Source organism: Miscanthus floridulus, chromosome 1 (genome assembly GCF_019320115.1).
Source record: "Miscanthus floridulus cultivar M001 chromosome 1, ASM1932011v1, whole genome shotgun sequence".
Classification (NCBI taxonomy): Eukaryota; Viridiplantae; Streptophyta; class Magnoliopsida; order Poales; family Poaceae; genus Miscanthus; species Miscanthus floridulus.
In genome coordinates, this window is record NC_089580.1 from 94,183,845 (window position 1) to 94,202,366 (window position 18,522).

The 18,522-nt window shown below is 41.3% G+C and overlaps 1 protein-coding gene across 1 annotated transcript; it reads right to left on the bottom strand.

The window, feature by feature from the left end:
* Positions 1-904: 904 nt before the first annotated feature.
* LOC136537894 (protein STRUBBELIG-RECEPTOR FAMILY 6-like) lies at positions 905-5,828 on the bottom strand. The gene is given in 17 exon segments (XM_066529877.1): positions 905-1,148; positions 1,238-1,394; positions 1,490-1,620; positions 1,880-2,015; positions 2,225-2,496; positions 2,735-2,870; positions 2,872-3,019; positions 3,107-3,408; positions 3,485-3,550; positions 3,633-3,698; positions 3,786-3,857; positions 3,950-4,021; positions 4,113-4,184; positions 4,261-4,335; positions 4,427-4,498; positions 4,594-4,726; positions 5,653-5,828. Coding segments are annotated over 17 exon segments (2,157 nt in total). The 5' UTR covers positions 5,756-5,828; the 3' UTR covers positions 905-1,004.
* Positions 5,829-18,522: the final 12,694 nt, after the last annotated feature.

Sequence of the window (18,522 nt, forward strand, 5' to 3'; positions counted from 1 at the left end):
TGGAGGCCAATGTAGCGGCAGGGGAAGCCCTTTTGTGCTTCTTGAAATGCTGGAAGGATGTGTTGCAAATCCAAGTCCTCGAATCTGATTGGATGAATAGAGCTCTTTGTCGAAATTAGTGATCGAGCCGGACACAATTCCAACGTTTTCGAATATGGTTTTTAGTGCCTGGATGTCTTCATGTCTTGTTCACGAAAATTGCCGCATCATCTAAATAAAGCGACATTCTCAGTCTCACTGAAGCTAGGGGAAGTGGTGTGAGACCGCCTTGTTGTGTTGCTGCATCGAGAATCCTTTCGAGTGGGTCTATGGCCAAGATGAAGAGCATTGGAAATAGGGGATCGCACTGTCTAACACCCTGCATCTGGTTGAAAGCCTCCCCTTGATGTCCATTTATTATCGCCTTAAAGATGACGTGGCAAACAGGATGGATATCCATTCTCTCCAACGTGGCCCGAAGCCAAGGGCATGTAGGATATCAAGGATGTAGCTCCAATTAAGGGTGTCCAAGGCCTTTTGAATGTCCAATTTGAGGAAAATGATGGGTGTCTTCTGCAGGTTTCTAACCATGTTTTGAACATATAAGAAGTTATGCTGGATGCAGCGTCGCTTGATGAAGGCACTTTGACATTTGAAGACTAAATTTTCGAGGGACCACTGTTCGCATTGTTATGTAGAAGCTCAGTTAACAGAATGATCAAGGTTACTCCAGGCAACACCTATTAGACGTTTTGCATTAGGCACACCAGAGGTACAACATATATATTTCATTACATGAAATAAAACCTGTAATATGTATTGAATGGGGTCGAGAGTGTCCTTCCCCTACCTTTTCGCTGCATTACGTGTTTTTTTTTGTTGTTGGGTGGGTTCGGGGGTGGGGGGGGGGGGGGGTGTTGGGGGGGGGGGGGGGTGGGGGGGAGGAGGAGGTGCAAGGTATAACAATCACAACATTAAGATGGTCCAGGTGCAGAACATGATATGAGTACTGTTTCACTAGCTTGTTAGACGAATTCCTGTTCCTGGTCATCCGGCCTCCGAGAAGCCTCCTCACCATCGATCATTCTCCTGGTCATGTTGGCCCTCTGAACAAGACGCACCAATGCTTGCACCACCTCAGACATTGGAGGCCTGAACTCTGGCTCAGGCTGCACCAGCAAAGGTTTTGGTTCACAAGGCTAGTATTTTGATGTACACATGTACTAACTGCGTGGTATGTGGAGACTGAAGTTCATACCTGTACACACAGAGCAACAACATCGGCAAAACGGGAGAGGGATTTGGCGGGGTAAAGACCCTTGAGCGCTGGATCAACCATCTGGTCCAAGGCGTCAATGTCATGCAGCTGGGGAGTTGCCCACCGGACAAGTGATTGCTCTGACCGGGGCCTAGAGCTGCGATGATGTTATGAAATATAGTCAGATCACTAGAAATCACTGCCTGGGCAATGGGTTAAAGTAGTGCTTGCATCTAGTGATGATAGGCATACCTGTCAAATGGTTTACGGCCCGTCAAGAGTTCCAGCATGACGACTCCAAAGCTGTATACATCACTCTTGAGGGTATACTGACCGGACATGTCCACCTCAGGAGCACTATATCCAGAAACCTGATCTGAAGCCTGCAGATGTTCCATTTTGAAGCAAAATGAAGAATAGAACTTGTCAGTGAGATGTGATGTAAATCATTTCAGAGCAATTACATCTTCCATTGTTTTGAATCACCAGATAATTCATTCAGGTTCTTTAATGACTATACAAGCTCATATACCCAACATTTTAGGAAGTCCAGGAGCAATAACAAATTCAGCATGGACTAGGTGTTTCTTTACCCCATATAGTTCTACACATGTTTCTTGGAGCAAATTTGCCTAACTTTACCTGGAACTCAGCATCTGGAACAAAACTTGAATGCCCAGCATCAGAAATGTGAGGATTGAGCTCGGTGTCCAGTAAAATATTGGACGACTTAAAGTTCTTGTGAATTATAGATGGAGAACAAATTTCATGAAGATACCTACAGGAAGGCAAGTAGAGTAAATATTGAGGTGCTTGGCAGTAGAGTTTCAATCACCAAAAGGAATTCGATCAACTATTTTTTACCAAATTTCTATCATCATAATTGCATAAAGTGGACACACACACACACACACACAGAGAGAGAGAGAGAGAGAGAGAGAGAGAGAGAGAGAGAGAGAGAGAGAGAGAGAGATCAGAGTCGCTTACTCTAGTGCACGTGCAGAGCCCAATGCAATCTTAACACGAGAATTCCAACTGAGTGGCTTGTTATAATCATCTGAGAGATGGAGCATATCATGCAGTGAACCATTCCTGTGGAAATCATAAATAAGCAAGTGCTGTCCGTGCTCCATGCAGTAGCCCACAAGCTCACTGAGATTGGGATGGTGCAACTTTGAAATGTTCGTCACCAACTCATAGAAATCATCTGATGATTGCCTTGGCAGAGCTGTACTGTTTAATTTCTTCACAGCTAGAGCCTAATTCGAGTAAAAAGAAAAGGTAAGCTATATCATATAGTCCCGAACCGCATTACATAAACAACATATTTGGTAGCATGCAAATAACAAGTAAAAGAATAAGACAGGAAAGCTGAACTAGTAGGGAGCATTGGGCTCCAAATTTTCATTTGTGCAAACTGATTTAATAGATTTTAGTCCAATCTTTCTTGTCAAAAAGAAATGAATAATTCATTATGGATAACTTATAGTTCTTTACCTTTCCATCACTGAATTGTGCCCTGTACACACGTCCAAAAGTACCCTCTCCAATAAGGTTGTCCATGTTGAAGCTATCTGTTGCCATCTGTAGGTCAGCAACTGAATAAACAGTTGCCTTAACTGGTGCTGCATTACCTTTTCTTGGCAACAGGCTTGTTTGCAAAATCATCATCATCAAATGATTGATTCCGCTCAATCTTGGGAGGTGGTTTCAGGTTAACTGCAGCAGGAGAAGGCAAAGACTCCACCTGTACAGTGGTAGCCTCTTCAATAGGCTTCATGTCTACAAGATTGCAGAACCGTACAGACATCAGCCTATCACACTATAAACCAAAGCATCTATTTAGGAATACAGATCACATAAACTCACTTTTCACTTCATTTGAAGGGAACGAATTGAACGGCTGGCGTTGTTCATAGTGTTCTGGCATTGCACCTTTTCGTTTATTTCTCTTTATCAGGAAGAACGCAACAACTGCTCCAACAACAAGAACAGATATGATAATGCCTGCTATGGCTCCAGCACCTATGCCAGAGCTTCCACCTGAACTCGAGTTGTTACTTCCATTGGAGCGCTGGCCTGGGCTCTTTCGACGGTTGCGCGACTGTGGAGGAGCTGTAAATGGTGGTGGTGGTGGTGCTGGGCCTGTGCTCCAAGAGTTACCATCGGTTCTGTAAACAACCACATCATTAGTTGAAGCCACGGCCCTCCACATCATCATAAAACCAAGAGTTGAATAGTACATACTGCAGACTATTTATCTTCTTTAACTCATTAGGAATCCAACCAGTGAAGTGGTTGTTTGCAACATTCCTGCACTTAAATAATCAGAATCCAAATGCAGTGCAAAGTATGCAAAACACACCATTTATGCATTGCAAATTGGTTTACTCACAGATCATCAAGGGGAAGATTCGCAAGTACATTGATTGAACCAGTAAGTTGATTGTTCTGCAAATACCTGTGAAGAATTGTGACATGGATTAAAGCTTAAGAGGGACAACAGCAAAAAAAGGATCAAATTCAATTAATCGACCATCTTTCTTACAGTGTTTTCAGGCTTGACAAAGAAGTGAAACTTTGTGGTAGATTGCCAGTAAGAGAATTGGAGGAAAGGTCTCTGAAACAATTTCACCAAAAAGATAACCGATGAAGCGTATGATGGACATGTCAACAAGAAGAGAGAAAAAAAATGAAAGAGGAAACACTCACACTGTGGTTAAACTTGGGAGGTTGGAAAATATGTCAGTGATATCTCCTGATAGCTGGTTATGATTAAGGTTTCTATATATACATAGAAAATCCATTAGCCCTTCAAACATGAACATAGAATTTAATGCAAATCCAGTTTTTGGTAAAGAGAAAATGTACTCACAGGTACTTCAGTTTAGGCATCGTGGAAATTGAGTATGGCACAGCTCCAGAGAACTGGTTTCCTGCCAGATTGCTGCAAATCAACAGTTCACTCAGATGGCATATCATGAGATGGAAAAGATTATACATGCCTGCATCTAAAGACTTACAGTCTTTCAATCTTCTTATTTGGAAGATTGTACGGAATCTGTTGGCCACCACCGAGATTGTTTTGGCTCATGTCTCTGCAATAAATTGGGATCAGCCTAGTCAGAAACTAGTAAAACTGCTAGACACAGGACAGCATTGCAAGAGAGAGATATGAATGAAACTCACAGCTCAACTAGTGAATCCATGGTGTTCATGTTGTAGGCCAGATTTCCCGAGAGGCCCAAGTTCAGCAATTTACTATTAGGGCAACCATGATGAACATATCAGAAAAGGCACATAGCAGTAAACAAAGCTTGGAAGCAAGTACAGTGGACTATGCAAAGCTCGCTCACATTGCAGTGACAGAGGATCCAGAGCAAGTGATGCCCTGCCACGATTCGCCGCATGGGTCGCCACCACTCACCTTCCAGCCCTGCAGCTGTCCCGGCGAATTCATGCTGGTAAACAGCGTGTTGAGGGCAGTAACTGCATGTCAGAAAGAGAAGAATCGTTACATTGAGTTTGGCGGGCCACTGAATAAATTCCAGTTACTATGATTACATGGAATGGAAAGTTGGACCATGGTATAATATGTGGACAAACGACATAAATCACGAAAACACGTAGTAAAATCGATCTAATTTGCTTGTGCAGTGATATCACACATCCATGTTGTGAAATTTTAATTGCGTTGGTGACATTGACAAATTTGGATCAATATTTTGAGGCCTGAAATAAGCTCAGAAGCTGACATTTCATTCCTTAAACTACAAATTCCAATCCAGTCAGTAATCCAGAACACATGTTTATATGCCACAATCCTTATTTTCTCCACCGAATCTGTATTTAGAACAGCAGAAGTAAGCAACAAGCAAACTACACCATGATTTGGCTCAGCGACTATAGAGCAGGTAAGAGATGCAATGTTTCCCACAGAGCATGCAGGTCCTTGCTCCTCGAAAATTAGCAGCCAAAGACTGAAATAGATCAAGAGAAGTGACTGGAGTTTGTAGTCATCAGCTGAAGAGTTGGGGAAACAGCTCGGCGGTCCCAAATCTGTTGAAGACGCCATTACAAGGAAGTAACTAGTTTTCACCACCCCACCCAACAACACGAGATTCAGATGATGGAATGGAACCTGCAGAACAGAACGAGTCTCCACAGAATCCCAAACCATGCAGCGGCGATGCAGATGGTGGACACGACACAAGCATTCAAAGAAGGGACAACCAGAGCAGCAACCAAACCTACTGAACCCATACACCCAATGCCGCGGCAAAGCAAAATCCCGAGCCCCTGGCCCAATCGAATCCAGGGCGGCCATAGAAGGAAGCCACGCAGCAAACAAGAAAGATGAGGAGGACATAAGGGAAGGCAGAAATGCGATCAGAGACAAGGCAGGATTCGCCCACCATCATTCGCGTCGGTGGCCGCGGCGACCAAGATTTGCCGCGGGGTCCAAGCGCCGAAGCACATGAGGACGAGCAGCCAAGCGGCCCAGGCCGCCCTCGCCATTGCTCCCCCACCAAGCCTCGTCCCTCTTCCACAGGTCCTCTCTCTCACAGGGCCACAGCACTGCTCAATCTCTCCCGCTCGCTCGCGCTCTCTTATATTTAGGGGGTGTTTAGATCGGACACTGCAGTACTTTTGTTTTTATTTGGCAAAAATTATCTAATTATAGACTATTTAGGCTTAAAAGATTCGTCTCGTCAATTACGGATAAACTGTGCAATTAGTTATTCTTTTTACCTACATTTAATGCTCCATACATATACCGCAAAATTCGATGTGACGAAGAATCTTGGGAAATTTTGGATTTTGAGTAGGATCTAAACAGGGCCTTATATATTTTAGGTCGTGGTAGTTAGACTGGGCCATGGGAGTAGCAAGAAAGCTGCTTTCACGGCTAAAAAGATCCCGCCTTTTGGCTCAGTATACTCGATTTTCTCGGGGTTTCCCAGTTTTTTAATTCTTCACTCGGCGCTGCCGAATTCTTTGGGAGTATATTTTAATTGGGAGCATCAGAGCACTACGACTCTGCGAGCTGCTGCGCCCGGCGCGCTAGCCGAGGCCAGCACCCGAGGCTACGTTTGGTGGGGCCCGCAAACCAGGGGCCCATTAGAGTACTGAGTACTGACCGATCAACAGCTTTAAATCGAACGGTTGGGATCGATTAGGTTCTAGTAGGATTCTGCAGCCTGGATCCTAGAGCGCACAAAAACGCGGGGTATTTGGTTGGCGGCACTAAACGGTTTAGTTATTTTTAGTAATTTTAGAATTATTAGAGAGGATTAAAGTTTTTTTAATAGTTTTTAGTCATAGCATTTAGTTAAAAAGTTACTAAAGTGACTAAAATCTACTAAATTTAGTAGCTTACTAGACGAACCAAACATACCCTTACTTATCCTCTCCTTGTTTCGTATCTTGAATTTGGATGAGTAAATTAATTTTAATTTTGACTATATATCTTATGAAAGAGAGGCACAACATTCTCTACATGAACAACGGAATTTTCTGTTTGTGGACTAATATTTTGTGAATCTTTTTTTAAAAAAGATATATAAAGTACTTGTTTTGTTTAGCGGAGGAAAAATTATTGTATGAGCTGGATGTACTTGTCACAACAATATTATTGTAGCTACTGCTACAACAAGCATACAACCTCTATTGTTCATGTAATGAAGAAATCTGGCAGCTGCACTGCAGCCGCCACTGCAAGACTGTAGAAGCAAGTAGCTCCAAAATTATCAAAGTTTGAACTTAAAAATCATAGCCCAACCTCCTCGAGAGAGAGACTTGGGCTTCTACCATGGTGTCATTTGCATGACAAAACATCTACAGTATTTGAAACAAAAATTGAAACATCGCTACTGACAGTGTGATTTCTAAACCATTTAAAATTTTAATTTTTTCTTTTGCATTTTTGAGATTGTATAGAATCTCAGATAATATGGTCTTGAACAATGTAAGAACTCATGTCCGTTTAGCTACATAGACGTTCAAACATAGAAATTCTAACAATCATCTTTCTAAGTTCACCTGTCAAGATAAACAGCAGTTGAGGACCTAATCTAATCTAGGATCACAAGGCCGATAAAACACCAAACTTTGATCAATCATTCCATGTGACAATGCGTAATAGGATATTCAACTAACCGAAACAACCACTTGACATGGAGACAGAATGGTTGCATGGAACCTTCGCTGGCTGCAACCATTATGTATTACAGAATGTTGCTGGCTCTACCTTGTTTGGTGTCTTAGTTGTTGCCAACCTCCTCATAATTTGTTATCGACGAGTACCGAAATTTCAACATCGTCAAATTTGGAATGATTTCAGAAATGTGAGCATCACCTACGCTAAGTCAAAGACTTAAACTTAGATGGACTGTTTCACCACAAAAAAAACTAATTGGATAAAGACAATGCAGGCTACGCTCTATTAACTTTAATTTTTTTTATTATACTTAAGCTTGTGATCGTTTGACTAAATATATATGGAGTATTATATTATTAGACGATACCATATGTATCCAAAGCTAAAATAATGTCGTATCAAGTGATCCCCTCATACCATTCACAAAGTAGAGTTGTAGGCAGTCTATTATATAACGCTAAGGGCAGCATCGAAAAGTGTCTTAAGAGCTACTCCCTCTATTTCCAAATTATAAGTCACTTTGACTTTCTTGGTTCATCTATTTTGCTATGTATCTAGACATATTATTTATCTAGATGCATAGAAAAATAAATATATCAAAAAGTCAAAACTACTTATAATTTGGAACGGAAGGAGTAGCTCATAGAATATTTTGTCCAATAAAAATGAGAGAATAATAATGCTAGGTTTTTGTGAAGAACTAATCTCATACAGTTTTTTTAGAATTTATGTGTCTATGCTTACATGTTTTTCTATACTAACATGTTAGATTACTTTAGTTTTATTTTTTTTAAAAATATGGAATAGAGAATAATATGCCTTGGATACTGTGATGGATTACAACTAGTTCAGGACACGCGGCGCAAATTGAGTGAGCGGCCAGTGGTATAGTGGCTACCTTTATTTTGTCACATCAGGTACGGCCTAAAATCATGGTTAATCTCTCCCCAATAAAGTGTGTCCGTGTTGCCTCACCTCCACGTTACCTACCTCCACACAATCATCAGTCATCACCAAACAACACGACAAAGAGCTACAAGCAGTTCCTTCCCCAAAAAAAAAGCTACAAAGCACACCAATAAAACCTAATTTCACCGTATAAAATAGAATGAAAATTGCATTTTTCATCAAACAATCTCAAATTTTAATAAGTGTATAAAAACTATTTATGTTGCATAATAAAACCACTAAATTAATCATAGAATATATTTTATAATAAACCTATTGAAAGATACAAACTATGGTACTATAAGTCATTCTAACGTTCTTAGAGAGTCAAATTATCTCAAGTTTGATCAAATTTATATATAATAAAATAATAACATTTATTGCACCAACTAAGTATCATTAGATTTTTTCATTAATTATATTTTCATAGTATATATATTTGATATATCATAAATCTTTATAATTCTCTCAACAATTTTAGTCGAACTTGAGATGCTTTGACTCTTCAAAAAAATTAAATGGCTTATGATTTGGAATGGAGGAAGTACTATTTTTATAAACTTTAGATGAAATTAGAATTGTTTGATTCATAATGATAAATTAGATGAAATTAGTAAACTGTATATATTAGGAGTATATAATTATAATAACAATGAGATTAGTGAACAAAATGTTCACACACGGGCTCGAGGTTTCTCTACTAACTCCACTGAGATTGAGAACAACCAACCGCACTGGTAGGGACAGAAGGTTTCCAAGCCCTTGATCGGCACATGCATGCCTATATACAGGAGTAGTATGAGAGGAATGCATGTATTAGAGTCAAATCAGCTGGCCTAGTTCACAGTCATGGGCTAAAGTTTAGAGGTATCACAACGGAAGTGTTATATGTAAGTGTTTCGGATAGTAATAATAAAACAAATTATAAAAGTCCTTGGTACTTCACTGAGATGAATTTATTAAATCTAATTAATCTGTCATTAGCGCATGTACTGTAGCTTTACTGCCTGTACGACATTGTCAAATCATGAACTGATTAGGCTTAAAAAATTCATCTCGTAAATTAGTCGCAATCTATGCAGTTAGTTAATTTTTTAATATATATTTAATACTCTATGCATGTGTCAAACTATCCGATGAGATATAGATTAAACTTTAGCGGGAGAAAATAAACAAGACCGTAGCAGTATATATCAAAGCTAAGCTCTCGTTCCTTCCTTAACGCGAGATGAAATGCAAGATAGAAACGTTGCAACCAACGGGAATTCCAAGGACACACACAAGCTATAGTCCATCCATCGATGCATGGCAGATTCTTAACACCTTTTGTGGCAAGACACCACCTGCTCCACCAAACGCCTTGCATTGTACGTTGATTGTTGATATCATCATGACATATATAAGAACAGTGTTGCATTATTATTATGTACTGTATGCTCCTAATATAATGATAAATCTAACATTAATTATTTGGCATGTAACAGGGGGCACGCAATATATTTCTTTATTTGTTAGTGATCATTTTGAGTCATTTCCATCTCTTACTATTCTAATTATTTTGTTATTTGCCGATCGTATAATCAAATTTAAATGATATCAACTGCGAAGAGTGATGACTGATGAAGTGTGATGTTCATTTCATCATCACACTACTATATTGTGAAGCAGAGTGCAAGTACGCTAACGCGTGAGTAGTCACTGACTCCATCAAGTGCAGTCACGAACATCACTAGTAGTTGAGTTTCCACCTTTAATTAAGATGATTATTTTACTTCAGAAGAACTCCCCAACCACCGGGCTAGCTATATAGACTTCGTGCACGCCTTTTATTTCTATGCTTTTTTACAAAGTGCTTGGCGACTACTGAAAGAAGCTTTTAATTAATTTCTGGCTGGCGCTCTTCCACCGACAAATTGCTACATCCATTCTAAATTATAAGATATTTTAACTTTTTCTAAATATATTATTTTTACTATATATCTATACATAGTATATATGTAAGTGCATAGTAAAAAAACATATTAAATGTCGTTTTGCCTGTGCTGTTTGGGTCAACCTCGTAGTAGTTCTCATATGTTTAGGAGTTGGCTTTGAGGGTTTGGGAGGGACTTAAAACCTTTAATTTTACTCGGATTGGCAGCTACTTGTTGGTCGCTTTAGTTGTACCGAAATGATTTGGTCTTTGAAAAGAAACATGTTTATTCTCCTTTATAGGTGATATATTTTGTTATCCATTGGCTCCGCACATCGGTTATCCTCCAAAAGGCTACTTCACGGGCTTTGGTTGCAGCAGCATCATAACAATTGGCGCAAGCGGTCGCGGTGTTTTTCTCCCTGACATTGATAGTCATTAGAGTGTTAGGTTTCTCTTTGCTTTGTTTAGGCCGTGTGCTCTTATGCAGGCTAGAAGTGAGTTCATGATTGTTGTATCAACTCAATGTAATGATTATAAATTAATAATCATTCCTTTATAAAAAAGCAAAAGAAACATATTTAGAAAAGCCAAAATATCTTATAATTTAGAACGGAGCGAGTCTAATCCTTTTGTCGGTGTTTTATCACCCGATGAGTGAATTTAAACGAATGTCCGCGTTGCTCCAGAAAGGCGATGGTAGCATCCAAAGACATAAGGAATCACTTACTAGAAATATCCACTTCTATGACTGAATAACTTTCATCACTGAAGGAACCAAATTCGTCATACTTTCAGTTTATGACAAATTTATGGTGAAAAATGGTTCGTCACAAAAGTCGCATCATACTTGAACTTTTATGACGATTTTTGCAAATTGTCATAGAATTGGCTTGATCTGTGATGAAAACAGAACGTCATAGAACTATTTTGGCATGCGTGGCAGGTTGGCTACCACGCTGGTGGGTGCTTTCATTGGAGATGCTTTCCACGTGTATATGCTATAGCCAGCTGCATTGGCGATGGTTCGGGTATGTGTCACCTTTTTATTGCACAACATGGCCATCTTTGGTTCTTGCATGTTTTAGGTTCTTACTGGACCACGTATCGGTTCCTTGTTGTTCCACATGTCAGTTTTCTACTGGCACATGTGTCATGTTGCCGTTGGATCACGTGTCACTTCTTCATTGGACCACACGTCGTATTTTTATTGGTCCACATGCCCGTTTCTTATTTGACCACATGTCACGGTGTTGTCCGTTCAGTGTTGTATTTTTATACGTCCACGTGGCTTGACGATTTCCTTCCACATGTCGGATTTTTAATAGCCCATGTGTCGTGCACTGGCCAATTCACATGTCATGCACTGGTTGGTCCATGTGTCGTATTTTTATTTGATCATGTGGCCTGTCCTGGTTCTACCACGTGTAGGACTAATTACATTAGAAAAGTAATTCGAGATCGTCACTACTACATAGATTGACAACATAATTATTCAAGCTGGCAATCAAATACCAACCATTGACACTTCACACGTCAGCAGCAAGCCACTGATAAAGTTTCACCACAACAAACCATCACATGAGTCCACACACACAGACCACAAATGTTCACCGCATCAAGCCACAGGAGTTGAAGACTGAGAGTTAATTACTAGGAGAGCTTAAGCGCATGACTTGCTCACAAAGCCTATTGTACTCCTCCTGTTGCTGTTTCTTGAATTCCTCCAACTCCCTTTCAGACTCTTCTGTCTTCCTCTTTAGTTCATCCACTAGTTCGACAAGGGCAGCGATACTTTCCTATTCACCAGCAAGCTGCTCCTGAAGTGTCATCTCTGTTGATGTCTGTACTCTAGTGGAGATTCTCAGGATACCAACATTCTTCAAAAAAGGTTTTTCTGCTTGCATGGGAGGGGGTCTTGTCCTGGTAGAGGCAAAGGACCTTGGAAACAACATTAGTACTAGTCCATTGGTTGCTATCCATCAGCAACAGGTTCTGCATGCATAGCTTCCATAGCTTTCCTACTGAAATTCAATCAGTAAAACATTAGGTTAAAGATAGTGGAAGAGGACTTCAATTGAAAACCTCTAGAGATTAATTCATAATAAGTAATGCATATGACTTCCTTAGCCTACTGCTGATAGAGATTACATAAGCACAATGTATAGGTCTTTTGCAGCCTACTATCAATAGAGATTACATAAGCACAATGTACATGTACCATATTGATTGGTGTAAAATTGCAACTACAAAATTAAATGATGTTGCCACATTAGGCTCCTGCTGCATTTTCTTCTTTTATGGCAATGGGTTCAGTAGATTTCAAGGAAAGCAAATGACGGTACTTCCAACTACTGCTCTTACAGCATCGCTCATGCCCTTTTTCATACTAGTATGGAAGTCCTTGAAGACTTCCACAGCATTAACATCTTCATCAGGTCGATCATGTTGTTCAAGTCCTAGATCATCATGTCATTCATCAAGTCCTTGATCGTGTTCTACGACCTTCCTCTTGTTCTCCTTCTATTCACATTACACATGAGTTTCTATTTATATTTATACAAACGCATGAGTAACAATAAAACACAACTATCACTTACAAATGTTTGTAGCTGAACAACATAGGAGTGAGATCCTATAGACTGGTGGTACTTCACTTTTGCACAGTTTCACTTATTCATCTCAAATATTTCCTATAGCTTCATTTGTGTTAGACTGCAGCACAAGTAGACTATAGCAAGACTAGACAGGAAATCCATGGGTTCACACACACCATGTTCTTAGCACTAGACCAAGTCTTGACAAGTTCACACCACTGTGCATTGGTCATGGATAGGACAGGAGAGGTCATAGGGATCTGATCAGCAAGGACGCCATTGAAGTGGGGTTGCTTCAACATGTAGCATGCCTGTCGTACCCTAGACTACAATACATTCCAACAAGCTTCTTGTGTTGGTGGGTGAGCCTTATCAATGTCCATCCTTGACTGCATGTAGTAGTGTGAATTAAAAGTAAATCTATTAACATTTCTCAAAGCAGAGTTGAATGTCAAGAGAGGATATCCATACATATAGTTAGCCTATCCACAAAATTTCTGTAATGGACAACACCGAAGGGCTTCTTGTAATGTTTCCAATGCATCAAAATTGGTATTTGATGCTTGACTACTACACCTGCCTCTAAGGAAAACTTGATAGCTTGCACTGGATCATGTGGCCTTCTGTTCCCCTCAGCAACAGAGATGGGCATCCTCAATCCTCCCATTGATTTGCTCATTTTGTCAAACAAAATTCCATGAGTTCAAGGCCTCAACTTCCTCACACTTCTCAGTAATGGTACTACAAAGTTTTCATACAATCAGATTGTTAGAAAAGTAACATGGATTGATTGATAGACATCTATAAGGTAATACCAATCTAGGCAACTTTCATTGTTCTACGGGTGGGTGAAGACAGGAGTTTGCTCAGAGGACTCCTCTTCAGCATGGCTATCATCATCTGGCCATGGGCAGTCTCTCACAGGGCTAGGTAGCTTAGTGGGCTCCTCTTCGGTATGACTATCATCATCTAACCATGGGCAGTCTCTCTAAGGGCTAGATAGCTCAGAGGGCTACTCTTTGGCATGGCTATCATCATCTGGTCGTGGGTAGTCTCTCATAGGGCTAGGTAGGGTGCTGTCCTGACAAAAATGTCTCCAGTCAATTCATGAAGTTTGAATTGATCCCTGTATATAGGTGTTCGTGGTGATGGAGAATTATGTTCACCTACTGCTGATACCTCCACCCTTTTGCCAGCAGCAACCCTCTGAGTATGAACTCCATGAGCAAACTCTCCTGGTCATGCTAAATTCAATCGCTTGGAGTACCTTCGCCTAGGACTCATGGTAGCACTACCTTTTGTCCTATTGGCAGAGCCTCCTCTATGGCTCCTTCAACCTGTACACTGAAATTGGAGATACAAACTTAAGCAGCAAGCATATACAAATTGCATTGCTATCCAAATAGTAAAGCATTGCATTGCTACCTACACGCACCTCCAAACTAAATACAAGATAGAACAAGCACCTCAATTGCTATGGGTACTGGCTCATCTTCTAAATCTGAATATGTTTCATCTGTAACATCAAATCCCTCAACTACCTCCCCTGGTTAAGGGATATATTCAAAATCTTCACCGTATCTACCCTTTGTGCTTGACTTTTTTGTCTTTGGAGACACAGGTTTTGGGCCCACACATATTCCAAGTTCTTCCATCTTTCTAGATTACAAAGACATTTATTAACTAAAGCTTCTACAGAATGTTAACACAACAGAGCAAGAGTATGCAAATAAGCGCCTAACTAGTAACTATAGCTTATATGGAAGTCATTAATCCAATAAAGCACATGTTAGCTACACTCAACTATAGGAAATATGTAACCCCATCTCTATCCATATATCCTTGGTTCAGCCTCTACACTAGAGCACACATCATAAAAGGAATTTGGGTACCTCTTCCTTCGTGTTCGTGTTTAGATCCGGCCAGCATTGACGAAGGGTTAACAGATTTGGTTCTGGCTAGGGTTCAGATCTGGTCGGTCATGACATGTGCCGAGGTAGGGGATCTGGATTTGGCTTGTACCATCGTCGAGGCTAGGGTTCAGAAATATATGAGAGATGGTGTGGCTGGAGAGTGGAGAGGGAGTCGAGCTGCTATGCCAATGGTGCCTAGGTTCCAGAGCAGGGTGGTAGAGGGGGTGGCTAGAGAGTGGAGAGGGAGGCCATGGGACTAGGATTTGGAGCCAGAGGAGAGACGGTGCGGCTAGAGAATGGAGATGGAGGCAGAGACATTGACTCTTTGTGCTTTTATGTGGCCATCACATTACCACAAATGCCCTTGTCTGAAATCGATGGCGTGGTAAACCTATTTTCCGCACAGAGGGCAAAAGAGAGACATATAATTTTTGGTGCGTGTTGGTGGGACTGCTCGACATGGTGTGAAATCAAATTTTTGAGACGTGTTGGCTGGGACTGCTCAGCGCGCGGGCACGATGCTCAGGAGAGACCAGGATTTATTTCGTGTTTTAATAGGAAATGATTATGACAAAATGTTACTTACCTAATATCTATCTTTTCATTTTTTCTCCTGTGCACCTGTTTATATATCCGCTGAGTTAGTTGTTGCCTTTTTGGTTTTTTCATAATAATATAAATAAACATAAAACTAAAAGAGGATGATAATAAATAAATAATTAAAAGATGCATGAATTTGACACCTAAAAATTACCAAAAAAAAAGAAAAAATAGACCTACTTGCTGTAGCTTGTTGCGCTGCATCTGCCAATTATTATTTTTTATGTGTGTGACTGCATCCACGACTGTTTGAACTAAGGCTTATAATTTGGAAGCAAGTGGAAGGTAGGCCCAGGGATGAAAAACCCTCCATAAATAACTAAATGGTTTATTGATATCCCCATGGATTTCCCAACCTAGAAAAAGTCATGGATTCTAAGGGGATTTGAGTTTCCAGAGAAGAGAAAAGCATCCTCCTCCTCGCTAGTGCTCTAGCGATTCGCCAACTCACCAGACTCATCGCTAGATAAGTCACAGTACTCCAAATCGTCCTCCCCCTCGCTGGAGTCACAGTCGGTGCTATACATGCCATCGCTCGAGTACGTTCCCATTGCTCATCGCCATTACTACTCAAATTGCTAGTGTACGAGTCGAGGGGTTGACGTGTTTCCTACTTTGATAATGAGAAAGTCCACAACTCTATGTATTTAACGCGTCGAACTTTCTCGCAATCAGAGCAAAAAAGCACACCAACCCCTCGACTACTACTCTGACTGCTTGTATTCTAAATCTATTTTCTTAGTAATTAGTAACGCTACGAGGACTCACATCTTCTAATGTTTGTTAGCGTCTGCGTTGAGTATAAATATCCTTCCTGTTCTCTTTTACTTTTCACTTGCAAGTTGCTAGCCAAGGAAAGGAGGCAGTGCTACAACTTCGTTAGCAGCTGTTGCCCATAGAACAACAGTGATCGTCCTTGTTGAGGTGAGTTTTAGTTTATGTCATTTTATTCTAGTCAGTATCTCAATCGAGGCTAAGATATGGCCTAGGCAATATTCTATTGCTTTGTGCTGGTTCTTGCTTGTTCAAGGTGTAGTGTTTCATATGTGGTTTTTTCTAATGATTTTTTCCTTGTGTTTTTTGTTCTGTATGTATACAGAGAGATGTCATCGTACCACAACACCCATGTTTACTCCATCAGCAAGCTTGCGCTTTGGCAGCTAGGAGTGTCACCAGGTATCGTACAAGGGGTGCTTGTTGCTTGGGGATGCCATGTTTATCAACAGCCCTGACGGATCATTGTTGAAGTTACAGTTCGTTATATGCTGTGCAAAGATTGCTTTGTTACTAGTTGTCGAAGATTATGATAGTGGTGAGATTTTTGTCCATGTTAGGAATTTTGAGCAAATGAAAAGACTTGGTAGTGTTACTGTGTTTGTGGGAGGAGACTCTGTCATCTTCACTCATGTTGATCGACTGAATGCAATTTATCAACCATATGACATGAGTCCCCTTGGGGAGATGAGTTCTTTTAGACATTAGAGATTAGAAAAATACTACAGTAATGTACTTTTGTATATAATGGAATGAAGTTTTTATGTTAGTCCAACTATATTTATTTTCCTTTATTTTTTTCATACTTCATATACTTCAGTTGATTCTTATTACATTGAGTTTTTTTTATTTTGTCAAATTTGACAATTCTGACTCATTGATTTGGGATGGTGGGAACAATTGAATTTAGATTTGGGCTGATCACAATCGTCAAAGGATGGATGCACAATTGTTGAAATGTTTCTGCATCCAATAGACAGAACGATCCTTTAAAATTTTTACTAGCCGAACACTAGTGGAGCGATAAGGTTTATCACTAGAAGGTCCAGTGGTTTGAAATCATGACTACCTAGATAGTATTGATGAATGACATGTGGCATCCATTTTTGTCTTATAGGCTCCTGGATTCCCACTGTAGGCGCGCACGCGTGGGTGGCGTCAGCAAATAGTTCTAGCAAGGACGTCGTCTCACGGCCCATCACATTGATGTGACGGGGCGAAGCCAAACCGTCCGTCCACGCAAACGTGTTCAGTGGTTGTGAGGCGTGGGGTGGTTCCACTGGCCCCCAAACTATAGAAGACACAAGGGTGCAAGAGGGAAGGTTATCTACTATCAGTCTACGATCATCTACGTTCCCTCCCAAGATTTCATTCTTCCATCCCAAAGCTTTTGCCCTCCACCCTACTGCGCCCTTTGCACCACCGACACCTCCTACGTGGACCATGACCACTGCAGTGGATGAAGTCATCCATTGACCATAAGGCGTTCCACGAGCTGTGACTGAAGGCGGTGATCGCAGAGGCCACCAACGCAATCGGGTGGAGAGTCCCACCGAGAACCGAAGTGGAGCCGAGGCCAGAGGAGAATTAGGTTGTCTCTTTCACCCATTTCCACTCTTTTGGGTTCAGGGTGCTGGCACACCCCTTACTCTGATTGTTGCTGTACTACTACAGGGCTCCGCCTCCACTGACTTGTCCCCATAGGGGATCCTCCACCTCTCCGTCTTCATCATGTTGTGTGAGGGCTTCCTAGGAGTCCCTACCCACTATGAGCTATGGTGGTCTTTATTCTGAGTGGTTTGCTTAGTGCCCAAGGGGTCCATCTTCCTCAGATGGGGGGGGTGCCTTGATCCAACTTCATCCTAGAATGGAGGATAGGTACCTGAGCCTTGATCGCTACCCTTTCATGGACTTGGGGTGGCAAAAGTGGTGGCTGTACGTCCCTAATGAGAGCCCGTCGCTGTTGTCTTATTCTCCTGACCGACTATGTGGTGACCTCCTAGAGTTGTGGGAGGAACTACCGCCCCAAGAGGACACGTAGGGTGTGCCCTACTTGTTGGATGTGATTCAGGACCTGAAGGGACGGGGCCTGACAGGGATGAGGGTGATCTATACCTTCATTGGCTGTCAAGTCCTCCCCTTGAAGATGAGGCACCACCACCAGTGGGAGTTCCATGGCCTAATGGACCCTACAATTGAGTCGAGGGTCACCATCCGTGAGGATCATCTAGACCAATGGGTGATGAAGGTTATGGGAGAGTACACACTGGATCATGGCTGGGGGAGTCCCTAGAGGCTTCCAGCACCGGCCATCCTCCATCAATAGATGAACCTCTTGTCAGCGTGGTCTCATACCCACTTCCAGTTCCTCCTGATGAGAT